We start from the raw sequence: 13,791 nt of genomic DNA on the forward strand, positions 1-13,791 counted from the left end.
TGGCATCATCTCCTCACTCATCCCCTCTCCCTCTCGAGACTTGATAAGCTAATATTCCATGAAAAACTTTTCACGGTTGCCCAAAATGGCCTAATCAGGAAACATATAACTAGATTGTCACACGGGTTCATCAAATAGCTATATTGAACCCCAATGACCCACTGCCATGTGTACAATGATTGGGCCAATGATTGTTGCCCGCCATTACAGGTTTGGTCTATTTCCCTTGATCCGGCTCCCATCCGATGATAGGCCTAAACCTCGAATTTCCATGGATTTTTTCCAACAAATTTTTCCTTGGATCCAAATGGCCCCTAAATGCATGTTTGGCAATCATGAAAAATTATGCCATGGAATATTGGTGGGTCCAACTCCTAAAGAGGAGTTGAAAAGAAGGGTGGGGGAGAACTGGAGAAGACTTGACTGGGCTCGAGTTGGTTGTTTTTACCCCTTCACTAGACCTGGCAAACGGGTGGGTTGGGCTGGGTCAACCCGCTGGTGATGTGGGTGCGGGTCACACGGGTCGGGTCAGGAAATGACCCACATTTTTTGCGGGTCAGAATTTAGGTGACCCGCGCGGCTCGCGGGTGGGCCGGGTCAACCCGCGGGTCACCCGCAAATTCAAACAGTTGTTTATTTTGGGCAATGTTATCACTGGATTTTGATGAGGGCGGTATAGCCGGCACCGTGGGATGATCCAAACCGTCCATTAGATGGTCCACAGGCTAGATAGGTGTTGCCCCAAAAATCATTTCAATAGGTTGATCCTAACCCTCCGATCTATAAAGGGTTAAGATCAAGTGATCAACCCTCTAACATTCAAATCGGAGGGTTGGGATCAACCTATGGTGCTAGCCATAACCTACTCAGGCATCAAACCCTTAAAAAATAGATTAGCATGACAAAATCACCATCCTTTGCATTAGAAACAAAAGCCATCTAACTTGATTAGCATAACAAAATCACCACCCTTAAAAAAGCCAAGTGACCCGCGGGTTGACCCGACCCGACACGTGTTTTTGCGGGTTGGGTCACCCGCGGGTTAGTTTTGACGGGTCACTAAAACTCAGACCCATGCCCGGAAATTTGCGGGTGAGTGGGATCGACCCGCGGGCACGGGTCGCGTTTGCCAGGTCTACCCTTCACGTTGGTTTTTTTTTCTTAATTGGTGGGTCCAATTGCTAAAGAGGAGTTGAAAAGAAGGAAGGGAGAGAGACGGCTCCTTCGCGTGGGGCTCTTTTTTTTTGTTCTTTGTTTTCATGCTCCCTCACTCCCACGGCAACGCTCTAAGTACATCATGATTGCCAAACATGCCCTTACAGTGAACATGCAACTTGGAATCGATGCCCCTTCCGCTTAGGAAATGCATTTCTAAAATATAGAGTTCGCGTTTAAGGGAAATTATTTCAGCGCTACCATGTTTTGATAAAGATGCACGACACATTTTGTCGTTTAGTATTTAAAGGCTTGTAAGAGCTTTTTGATAACTGTAATATTCTTCTGTAATATTCTTCTGACAGCACTTTAAATACTAAATGTTGAGATGCTTCCGCATCATTATCAAAACATGGTACCGCCGAAATCATTTCCCGCGTTTAGTTATCGTTTTTTCTTTTTAATAGGGGAGATGGATTTTTCACCCCCCTCTAGGATTATGCGCCCCCCTTTTAACATGATTTGACATAAAAAAAAGGTTAAAGTCTGTCACAGTTCACTTTACACAGGGTGGATAATCCTACAGGGGGTGAAAAAATCGTCCCCCTTTAGTAAACGGTTTCCAATATGGAAATGAGTTTTGTACCCTTTCTGAGTACCCAATTTTGGAAGTGCGTGCGATGGTCCATACGGAGTTTTCCCTAATTATGGTTTAAATTAGGATTTGGCCAAAAGGATTTACCTTTTTAAAAAGGGTTTTGCTAACGGCACTTGTTAAGGTGATATTTTCCAATCATTTTACACACTGTTTGATAAAAATACTCATTTTCTGTGAATTTATTATCAAAAGATGTGTAAAATATCATTTCCTATGTACCTTAACAAGTTAGCAATACCCTTTTAAAAAATATTTTCTATAAGGCCCAAATGCTACTAATGCTAATATAAATTAGTCATTATTTTTTGAGCAAAATACCTTTTTAAGTAACTCAAAAAACATGACTGCAATGCTTTAGTTCTTATTTCCCCATGAAACTGCAACTGCTTATATTATGGGAAATCATTGTGGCCAATCCCTTTTGGGCAAACATCATAATTCTAGAGGTGATTGAAAGGCATTTTTTGTCCTTTACCAAAAAAGAAGGGCATTTTTGTCAAAAAATAATTTGGTGTAGCATTTAGTAGGGACCTTCTGAAAATATTTTCCCAAAAAAACTTTTGAGCCATTTCATTATATTCAATGACTTGGGAAATTAGTTTTCAGATTAGGCATTTACAAGAAAAAATTCCCAGAAAAAAAATAACAAAAGAAGAACCGAGGAAGGCCATCTTAGCTTGAACGTGGTCAGCATTCCTCCAAACTCACATTCTTGCTTAATCTAATCTTCTACATCACTAATTTTGGGTCCAATAATCAGCTTTGGACTCAAAATCAATTATCAAAATCCAAAGCAAACAAGTTCTAAACGTCTTTACACAAGGATGGTATCTTAGACAGGCATTTAACATACCCTTTCCACACACACACACAACACAAGCATATCTAAAAGCAAATACCAAACACATAATAAAACATACTTCCTAATACCAGTCAGTTGTTTGCTCGTTGGATAATTACTTTAACACTCTGATTTACCGGCAAAGTTGGAAATTCTCGAAGAACTTGAGAAATCCGAGCGCAGCATCCTTGGCTTTCTCCGGTGGAGGTGTGGCCGGAGATAGCGGTTCGAATTCAGCCATCCATTCGCCGATGCACTTCTCCTTCTCTCCTCCGGGCACTGGATAAAACGAGAACGTCACCCTGTAAGGATCATAGAGGTTCCTCAGCTCACCCTCGATCACTTGATATGTTACCGATCGCCCGTCTTCCACCTTCTCTATCTTCTCTGTCGACTCTTTCACGTAATCACAAACAGCTACATTCACCCTTTCATTGATCAATATCATTTAAAGTTTGTCTTAAATCACAAGAACTGCAAGTAAATAGGCTTCAGTCCATGGCCTCTTTAAGTGTGCATGGTGTGTTGGATTCTTACAATTTTACGCATCCATGCAAGATACCAAAACATTATATTGGAAGCCTGGATGCTCTGTAGGTAGACAGTTTCTTATTTAATTTATCTTATTTTATTAAGATCTTGGATGTCGAACAAACTGGACATGCAAAAGAAATATTGAGAGATAGGGTGCAAGTCTCCCTGTTGAAACTCAATTGTTCTATTGGTGGGGGTCGACTTTTAGAAGATAGCTTGTTGCTCATACACAACACCCTGGAGAGATGTTTTTCTTCTAAGCTATCACCTATCTTTTAGTTCTTTTATTCTCCTATTAAGGAGCATGATCGTGGCTCTTTGTCTCAAACAAATACAACACTCACCTAAGATACACTCTCATACCCGATGTGATATTTGTCAAACCACCTAATGAGTCGCCCCACAGCAAGCTAATTCATGATGTAGTAGCCTTATCATCTCCTAAAGTCCATACTAATGCACATGCCGTGGAATTGATAAAGACACCCATTTTGGAAAATTAATTTTTATAAAAAAAAAAAATTATAAATAGGGATTTGCTAGCGTCCATCGCAGAAGGCATTTCGCGGATGGTCGTTTGCATCTGACAGCAGGCACTCCGTGAATGAAGACCATCTGTGAAATGCCTTCTGCGATGGATGCTAGCAAATCCCTAATAGGGATTATTTGAAAATCAATGCATGTGACTGTGAGTGAGTACAATATGATGATTATCACCATCACGGACCTCCGATTTATGGACTCACAATACAGTATTTTATAATCTCAGCAGACTTGTTCAAAAAAAGAAGAAATGAAATTGGTATTTAGCATATCCATTTGAACAAAAAACAGAGAGAGGGGAGTCACAAACAACAAGAAGCAACAACAAAGAGGAAGAAATCTAAAATTACCAGGACCTAGCCTGAAGAGCCTCAAGCTCCCAGGGCTACCATCTCCTTCAAGGTATTCGGCACCAGCAAGCATATCTGGATTAATTTTGCTTATAATATCATTATCTCTATACATTTCCCATGCTTTCTCTGCAGGAATGTTAAGAGCGACTTCTCCTTTGATGGTCCTCATCCTCTCCTCCTTCCTCAGTTTACTAGAATATGATCAGAGCTTTGTGGGGGTGGAGGATGGGAAGGTGAGTCTTAAATATAATAGGTGAAAGGACAGGTTCCTGTTGCAAATTTGGATTATAATACACTTGGAATACATGCAGTGCTTTAAGTTTGGACTAGAATCCAAAATAGTTTAGTCCTTCAAAAGAAGATTCATTAGTTCCACTGTCACGTGGGACGAGGATTTTACTCAGCTTTAGCTTAAAATTAGAAAAGAACAAGAGAAGCAGATTTCACCATATCCGCTTAAAGTAGATTAACAATTCATGTAAATATTCTTCACAGTATTCTAGTGAGTAACCCACGGCAGCTTAGCCTCCGCATCTTACGCACCCCCTCACAAAGGTTTAAAATAGCATTATCCCATTGGGTCTGCCGTTCAGAAATAATAAAAAACATGTTGGGAAGAAGGAGGTTGTAAAAATATAGGGCAAAAGGGCAGTCGTTAAGGTGCATTCGAAATGATATTTTACAATCACTTAGCACATGTCTTGACAAAAATACACATCTTCCAAGCATCTTTTCTCAAAACATGTGTGAATTATCATTTTCAATGCACCTTAACGAGTGCCCTAATAGAGTCATTTTCAGAAAAAAAGATAAAACAAATAGGGGTGGAAATGTCATTTCCCAAGAAACATGGTTCGCATTGTGATCCATCAATAAAATTACATGGAGCTCATATCTGATCGTGGGAAGTGAAGAGAAGGTGACATAAGACGAGAGGACAAAATAGTATAACGACGCAATTACAATTACAGTCATAGCTTGTTCCCACTAAATCCCTACCACCTAATGACAGTTGGATAGAGGGCCTATTTGCAATTTACAATCCAGTGGGTGGATATTAGATGCCATCTAAGGAATTTGAAGCAGGCAGTAATTCTGAATTATGATAATAAAGATGAAGGTGTGAAGCTAGTTACTGGTATGAAGAAGTATGCTCATCATTGACTTTCATTTAGCTCCGCACTCAGGATGTGATGAAGAAGAATGTCAACTCTCTGACTCCTTGTCTTTGAGCTGCATGATTATAGATGAAAATAGAAAATCATTCTAGTAATTGCCAATTTTCATTCTGTCCTAAGTAATTGCCCCATGGATCCTATATCTATCTACACGAAGAAGAAATCATATAAGGAAGGGGATTCTTATTTGTACATATGGTACTTCGAACTTGGAACGAGAAAGAATCATGCCGAATCAGATACATACCCAACATATCGTCGCCGGTTGGTCCTTCCTTGTGCATCCTGGAACAATCAAATTTATACTTTAAACTCAAATTTAGACCAAAATATATCACAAAGATGAAAAATAAAAATATTGCAACACAGACTTCAATCTGATCCGATCCGGTTCACATGTATTGCTAGAAGTAGAATAATAACTAGTATGCCTTCAATATGATCCGGTTCACATTTATCGCTAGACGTAGAATAATAACTAGTGTTATAGTATAAAAGATAAATAACGCCTTTCTCCAACAGCTTAAGCTTTTGAAGAAGTTGGTAAGTGAAATACAAGTGTGACAACCCGAGGGGGGGGGGGGGGTGAATTGGTAAATTAGAAATTTTAGGCTTAATTAATCCATAGATTGAAAATTAATCCATTTAATTAAGCACTAACTAGTCTAACCTTTGTTCAAATAGGTATATCAATAAAAGCTAAGGTATAGACATTCTAATCATGCACATTTGCTAACCCTTGTTTAAATATACATTATAATGCAATTAGGGTTTAAACATTCTAATCAAGTGCATTTACTAACCCTTGTTTAATTAAAAGCACAAATACAAGTTAGGGTTAGAGTTTACCAATCACCACACGTGCAAGAGAAGGAGAGGAAGAGAGAATAAGACAATGAACACAAGATTTATAGTGGTTCGGTCTATCACAAGACCTACTCCACTCTTCACGTCTACGCGCGAGTTCCACTATCACGATTCTCCTTCAAGGCCGGATCAATGAGCCATTTACAATGACCAAGCTTTTCCTTTCTCAAGGGCCAAAGCGCAAGCCCATCTGCACGAAGCCTTCGGCGAGGGGACACACCCTCATATGCTTGATTCACTATTCTTAACGGGCCGAATCAGACCCTCATCTTCACAATTATTAGCGGGCCGAAGAGAAGACCCTCAATGAAGAACAAAGAAATTGAAAAACACTCAATGCCTCTTAATAGGCGGATTACAACATTATAAGCTCACAATCACTCCAAGAAAATACAAATATAAAGCCCTATGGAGTGCCTCTTGATAAGATGTAGAAATACATGCTCAAAGAGGTTTTGCTGTTGATTTGAAAAGATGAAGCTCAAAGAGAAATGGGATTTGATCTTTCTCAAATGTACAAAAGCTTGTTTATATAGGTTTTAATTATGTATATATAGTGTATTTGAAAATATGACCGTTTGGGGGTAAAACTGCAAAAAACTGGGTTGAAAAAGCCAACCTGCGAAAGCCCCAACGGCTAGTTTGCCCGACCGTCCCGGTTGACCAAACCACAGCGAGCGCCCTTTCTTATTTTCAAATTTCTTACCGTCACGGTCGACAGACCCCATGGCGGTCGCCCGACGAGGGTTACCTGTTTGCTCAAAACTTCGGCTAAAAAATCTATCTCGGTCGACCGACCCACGGCGGTTGCCGGCCCAAACCCATGACAGAATGATTCTGTTGAAACAGAACCCATCCCGCGGTCGCCCTGCCTAACCCGGTCGACCGGCTCGATAAAATTCAGCAAGTGCTGGATTTCCAGCTACCTTGTCGCAGTCGCCCTCTGTAAAATTCCATTTTTAATTTTAAAATTCAGGGGCTTTGGGCCATGGTCTTTGGGCTTAAGTCCTAGATTTTCAAACACATTTTTGGGTGTGTTGAAGGTTTTCAAAGATGTAAAATGTTAAGTATAAAAACAATTTGAAAACCTTTTGAAAGTGCATTTAAGCATAAAATCAAGAGGACTCCAAATACATTCTAATAATGAATACCATGAGTCTTCTTGGAATGTATCGGCTCCTTTGCACTTTCTAGGACTTCTTCAGCTTGAGTGAACATCTTGACCTTGTCTTGGCTCTTGCGACTTGTCCTCCAATCTTCAATGCATGTTGAGGTACATGAGGTGTCAACATGGCATGTTCAACTCCAAGCTCCTTCTTGACACTTGTTGGGAACTTGTGGAATCTTCATGATGAGCTTCTTTACTTCAACATCTTCAAATAAGGATGTCTTCACTGTAGATGCAAGCTCTTGGTTCCTTTGCTCCTTGATCCACAAGCCATGTGTTGAATTGAGTTGTGTAATGGGATTATGACATGAAATTCCTGTATACAACACAACACCTCAAAGCAACACATTAGTCCATAAATGCTAATCAATTTGGTTTGCAAGCATCAAAACAAGAGGTAAGGTGAATGATTAGACTCTTGGGCTATTAGTAAGTTAACATGGTATCAGAGCCAAAGGTCTCGAGTTCAAACCTCCCGGATAGCAAAAATCCAGACGCGATGGTCGGCCCAAAGTGGGACCACATGTGCCACGTGTTTGCCAAGTGGGCCACACGTGAGGGGGTGTTAAAGTATAAAAGATAAATAACGCCTTTCTCCAACAGCTTAAGCTTTTGGAGAAGTTGGTAAGTTAACAACTAGTATGGTAATATTACCCAATTTCATACAACATCATGAAATATATCTACCTTTGGGGGTGACCAATTTATATGGTCAAATAACCAGCCAAATCTGATTCCTTATAAGTGGACAGGTCTCTCATCCCCAAGGAATGGGAGAGCACTTCTCTGAGGTTTTCGAGAAACCATAAAGGAACACTACATCCAAGTTTATGTTACATGAGACATTCTAGATTATTTTTATGGATATTTTATTATCCTAGATGTGGGGCTGTCCACATCACCTAGGGCCCACACATCACTACCACCAAGTGGCAAGAAGAAAATATGGGATCTTTTTAGCAAGTATGCACTTATTAACTTTAATAAATTCGAACATACTATTTTTAGCAAGTACAGATGTACTATTTTTAGTAAATCTGAACCTTGGAAAAAGAAAAGAAAAACTCTCAGCCCCATATGAAATCCCTTGCTCCGTTTGGTTGCCGAAATTTTTTTTGGTTCTTGGGACTTTTGTGGAATTTCCGTAGGAAAACCCAAATTTGGTTGTTGGGCCCAAAATAATCCCAGGAACCAAAATAACCCCGCATGAAACCCTAGGAAGGAAAAAAAATACTCCCAGGAACCAAAATAATCCCAGGAACCAAAAATAAGCTTGCAGAAGAATTTTTTTCTTCCCAACAATTCAAGCAACCAAACAAAGCATTTTTTTTTCCCACAATAGTCCGGTCAACCAAACATGGGATTTCTTTTTTACCAGGATACTTCTAGGGAGTTTTTTTCCCACCAATCTTCCAGGAAGTTTTTTGTTCCACAAAAATCCCAAGAACCCAAAAAATTCCGGCAACCAAACGGAGCACGAAGAAACCCCAAGGAAGATTATTGACATGAGATTCCCTCCCGTGAGCAGCCTCTCCCTTCTCTTCCCATGATTACCTCTTTCTCCTTCCTCCACCTTCCCCTCTCCTCTACTTCCACCTCCTTCCCTCTCCACTTCTCTTCTTTCCCCTTCCATCTTCTTCCCTTTTCTCCCTTCTCCTCCACTTGGTTGTCGGCATATCCTTCATGCATCTTGTGCCTCCGACAACCCTTCTTTGCCATCCATCTCCTTTTTCTTTACCCTCGCTACCAAGAACCAACCACTTTACTTGCATCTCTTGTGCCGCCACCAGCCTCACTTTATTGGCTGATCTGCTGCCCTGTTTTTACCTCTGCAGTTTCTGAACAGCAAACTGCAGTTCAGCAGGTTTGCTATCTCGGTACTGGTTTGAGCTTCTTGGACGGATCTGTCAATTTTGGATCCAATTCGGGATTTTTCTTGGGAAGTATCGAGAAGGAATTGGAATGTAATAATATTGATTCATACAGAAAAAAAGGTTCTCTATTGATTCAAACGCTATACCTATGGGATAGGGATCGGGATAGGGATAGGGACAGAGGAAGAGGGAAAAAAATGAAGATTTCACCTAGTACTATTGATCGAAAAATCAATTAGATTGATTTCGTAGCCTTCGCTCGATGAGAAAATGGGTCGGATTCTACAAGATCAACCCCATGGGGCTTAAGGAATGATGGAAGGGAATAAAAAGAAAAGAGAGGGAAAGAAAATCAAAATACAGAATCAAAGAAAATAAATAATAAATAAGTAGAAGAACCCAGATTCCAAATGAAGAAATAAAAATTCGAAAAGGATTTTTCTGATTCTCAAAGAATGAGGGGCAAAGGGATTGATCGAGAAAGATCTCTTGTTCTTATTATAAGATTGTGAATTGATCCACATATTTTGGTAAAAAGAATAATCTTCTCCTTTGATCATAATAAAAGATGAAAAGTGTTCAACTGGAATAGGAAAACGTGACTGAATTGGTCATGTAGACAGTCAAGTGAAATCTAATCTACGAAATAATTTGTCTATGGACATCGTCATTGTGGTAAAGGTCGTAATGCCAGAGGAATCATTACCGCAGGGCACAGAGGGGGAGGTCATAAGCATCTATACCTTAAAATCGATTTTCGACGGAATGAAAAAGACATATATGGTAGAATCGTAACCATAGAATACAAATTTATTTTTGAAGAAAATAAGTCTCTTGAAATTTTGAACCTCAAATTGTATCCCCATGGAAGAAATGTTTAAAAAGTCACCTAATCGTTCGAATCTTTGTTGCAAAGTCTATAAATTATACGTCCCTTGGTTGAATCATAACAACTTACTTCGATTTGACTCTCTCTCCTGGTAGTATCCGTATAAAACTACGTCGGATCCTCCCCGAAACATAACCTAGAATCAGATCTTCATTATCTCAACGAATCCGGAACATACCATTTGGAAGTGATTCAGTAATTAAACCTTCATGAATCCATTTTTGTTCTTTCATTTCAGGTAACCCCCTTGAAGCATCAACTAATGGAGGAGTGATATTAGACAACATGCCTTTCCTCTCTTTTTCACAAATACAAAGTTATGGATCAAATTCGGATATCAGAAGGATCATCATATATAACATAAAATTTATCCTCCAATTCCTTTTAGTCGAGCTTCTTGATCTATCATTATACCTCAAGAAGTAGAAAGAATTACAATACATATTCCACCTAAAATCCTAAGAATTCGTTTATAGTTGGAATAGATTCGTAGACCGGGTCGGCTGATACACTTTAAAATATTTCTATATGTTCCTTTCCGATTCCTTCTATGTCGTGCAGGGTTAAAACCAAGAAATATTTGTTGTTTTCTCGATGTTTCCTAACATTTTCAATAAAACATTCTCATAGAAGGATTTTAATAATGTTTTCGGTAATATTAGTAGATGCTATTCGAACTGTTCCTTTTTTATCCATGTCAACATTTCTTATATAAGTTATTATATCGGCAATAGTGTCCTTACTCATGAAGAACTATAATTATTAGTGCTTCCCCATTTTGATATAATCAACATGTTCTGTTTTTTTTTTCTTGATTTTCATTTTCACTTTAAATTCTTTTATGAATTATTAAAGGTATATGCATGAGACACAATCTACTAATGGATTTGATCTACTTCAGATACCCTACTATATAATATAATGGTCTCATCTGCTAGTCTTTATAATACCTCAGGAGCTAATGAGACAATTTTAGTGAAATTCAACTGTCTCAATTCCCGAGCGATCGCATCAAAAACTCAAGTTCCTTTTGGATTTCCTTCTTGATCAATGACAATCGATGCATTGTCATCATATCGTATTATCATACCGTTGTCACGTTTGAGTTCTTTACATGTACGTACAATTATAGCTCTGATCACTTCTGATCTTTGGACAGGCACATTGGGTACTACTTCTTTGATTACATCAACAATAACATCACCGATATGAGCATATCGGCGATTACTAGCTTCGATGATTCGAATACACATCAATTCTTGAATTTTGTTTTGTTTGAAAAAAAAGAAGCCATTAGATTCAAGATAAAGATTTCACTTTTCATTACTTATAGTATTCTAGAATGGTATTCTATTAGATTTTTATAATTTGCGAGATGGGGATTGTAACTTCCCCCATCGCTTCGCTTTCACAGTAACAAAAATCTCATTTTTATGGCGGATCCATGAAATGAGATAAATGAGAAATGAATCATAAAAAAAATGAGATAGAAAAAAGGACAAGTTTTAGTTGTATACCTCGACTGGCTATCCCTCCTCAATCGCTTGGCACTCCTCCACAGTATATAAGGATCGTGTGGGGGTTGACGGGATTATATGTTCAGATTTAGAGGTGTCAACTTGGGGGCATGGCAGTTTGTGGGTTCTGGTCGTGATGAATTTTATTATGGGCTTAGATTTACATTCAAATGGAGGAATGGCAATAGGTTTTGGGAGGATGTTTGGTTAGACAAGTTCTCTTTATGCCATGCTTTCCTAGGATTTTCTAAGCTAGTAATTATCAAAGAGGTAAGGACTTATGACTGTTAATGCTGTGTGTGTGTGTGTGTGTGCATGGAATGGGGTAGTAGGAATAACTTGGGTGGCGTGTGATTAGGCTAATGAAAATGTGTGAGCCACAAATCAAGCCTGGGTTCATGTCGATAGGTGATCATTATTTTGGAAGTGAGGAACTTATGCCATGAGTTAGATATATTCTTAAAGCAATACCAAGGAGTGCGAATGAGTATAGAGAACTCGCAAGGAATGGTAATATGGTGTGGATAGGGAGTCTTTAATAGCGTACCTAACTCTACCGCTATAACCAGAAATTTTTGTAATGAGAGTGTAATTCGCATTATTTTTTTGCTTTGTTTTTCCTTGTTGTATGCTGAGATCATCTCTTCCCCTGCTATATTTTGATTTACAACCTTTTTTTCAGTGGAAAAATGAGCTTAGGCAGCGTGCCTTGCATCCTTTCTTTTTAATACATTTCATCATTACTGTTCCAAAAGAACAGAAAAAAGTCCCCCAATGAGAAGTCAAATAACAATAAAAAAAGCTATTGATTTAACAATAGCAGAGCAGTTAGTGTTCCCGTATACTTGCAGATTTACATGTGATTTATAATGAATTCGTCATAATGAAGAAATAAGACAACAAACAATAAGTTAGCAAGGAGATGATTGACTCTGTAAGACTACAATGACGGTAGGCAAGAAATCAGTGGAGACTTGTATAAATGAGAATTTCAGTAATTAAATGTTAATTTCCTGTTTGTGACATGAGTGATTTGTGGACCATCTACTCTGTAAGAACGATAAATCAGGACTACAGTGTACTATCTCGAGCAATTCAAAATGCTACCATGATGAGGACGCACAAATATATGTCCTCTAGCCTTTTTATTTCCTGAAATGGTGAGAGATAAGTTTGGTAGGATACTAACCTTGCCGTCTTCAGCTCCATTGGTTTTTTCAAGTTCCATTTCAGCAAAAAATGCCTCCAAGATGAATGCTACAACCTGAAAAGAAGTTTACATGCAAATGGTCTTGGTACTGGTCTAATAACAATTGTCTAAATTCAAAATTCAAAATATAGAAATTGAAGCCTTTGCACATATTATGCAAATGATAGAGAACATTTGAGGAAGACATAGTTATCCATATAAACTGGGATCAATCAGTGTGATATTCCCTCAAATCTCCATCCAGAAGATCCATAGATTTTCATGCATACAAATCATGAATTATGTAGTTATTGAAAGACCAGCCTGGACTTGAATTAGCAAAAGTTTAAATTATTTGAAAATGGAAATGAAAGGAATTTATTGGAAGGAGAGCTTTACAGAAATAATCTAAATCGCCGGTAGCCAAATTGTATTTTTTCTTTCCACAACACAACACACCACAGAATTATGACAAGAAGCAATTCACATGTTCCTTTATTTTTCATGTTCACCATTAAGCGAATGTGGAGGTAGATACATTGGGCAGTGATAAGTTGGGAAGGGGAAGCTAGCGGTAGGCGCTCATTTTCCCATGCTTTTATTGTTTTGATTCCTTGTTCTCTTAACCATCTTGGTCAATCTCTCGTACTCTTATTCTTTATTTGATAAATTGCTTATCGTTACCATTAAATAAAACTCAACACTTGAGAAAAGACCAGGGTTGAATAAATTGAGGGTTCCTGAAATTTTGACTAATCTGCAAATTGTAGAACTTCACCAATATCATTCCACAAATGGTGGATATGTTTGGTACCTTGTTTAATGAATGAACAATTCTTGCACAAAAGCACCGTAAATTATCTACATCATGGTTTGTTCTGCTCCAACTAACATAAACATAGAACTTGAGAGAAGACCAGGGTTGAATACATTGACCCCCTGTTTGGATACGTGGATTTCAGAATCCAGGTTTTAGTTTGAAAGCGGTGTAAAATTCTGGACTTAACAATGGAAGTAGGTTGCAG

At 38.6% G+C, this 13,791-nt stretch overlaps 2 protein-coding genes across 3 annotated transcripts in view; both read right to left on the bottom strand.

Moving 5' to 3' along the window:
* Positions 1–2,456: 2,456 nt before the first annotated feature.
* Positions 2,457–4,308, bottom strand: LOC143862578 (MLP-like protein 423). The gene is made up of 2 exons (XM_077373642.1): positions 4,082–4,308; positions 2,457–3,071 (listed from the first exon to the last, which is right to left on the bottom strand). The coding sequence occupies exons 1-2, from the start codon at positions 4,251–4,253 to the stop codon at positions 2,788–2,790; spliced, it is 456 nt and encodes a 151-aa protein (XP_077229757.1). The 5' UTR covers positions 4,254–4,308; the 3' UTR covers positions 2,457–2,787.
* A 586-nt stretch (positions 4,309–4,894) lies between these two features.
* The window catches only part of TPC1 (two-pore channel 1), a 78,283-nt gene continuing 69,386 nt past the window's right edge, over positions 4,895–13,791 (bottom strand). For both annotated transcript variants that reach the window (XM_077373641.1, XM_077373639.1), the window contains 3 exons: positions 12,767–12,841; positions 5,510–5,547; positions 4,895–5,317 (listed from right to left, as the gene is read on the bottom strand). In XM_077373641.1, the coding sequence (XP_077229756.1) occupies positions 5,242–5,317; positions 5,510–5,547; positions 12,767–12,841 (189 nt within the window). In that variant the 3' untranslated portion in view covers positions 4,895–5,241. The remainder of the gene's footprint in view (positions 5,318–5,509; positions 5,548–12,766; positions 12,842–13,791) is intronic.

Source organism: Tasmannia lanceolata, unplaced genomic scaffold, assembly GCF_043159265.1.
Source record: "Tasmannia lanceolata isolate RefF3 unplaced genomic scaffold, GAP_Taslan_0.1 ptg000037l, whole genome shotgun sequence".
In the NCBI taxonomy this organism is placed as follows: Eukaryota; Viridiplantae; Streptophyta; class Magnoliopsida; order Canellales; family Winteraceae; genus Tasmannia; species Tasmannia lanceolata.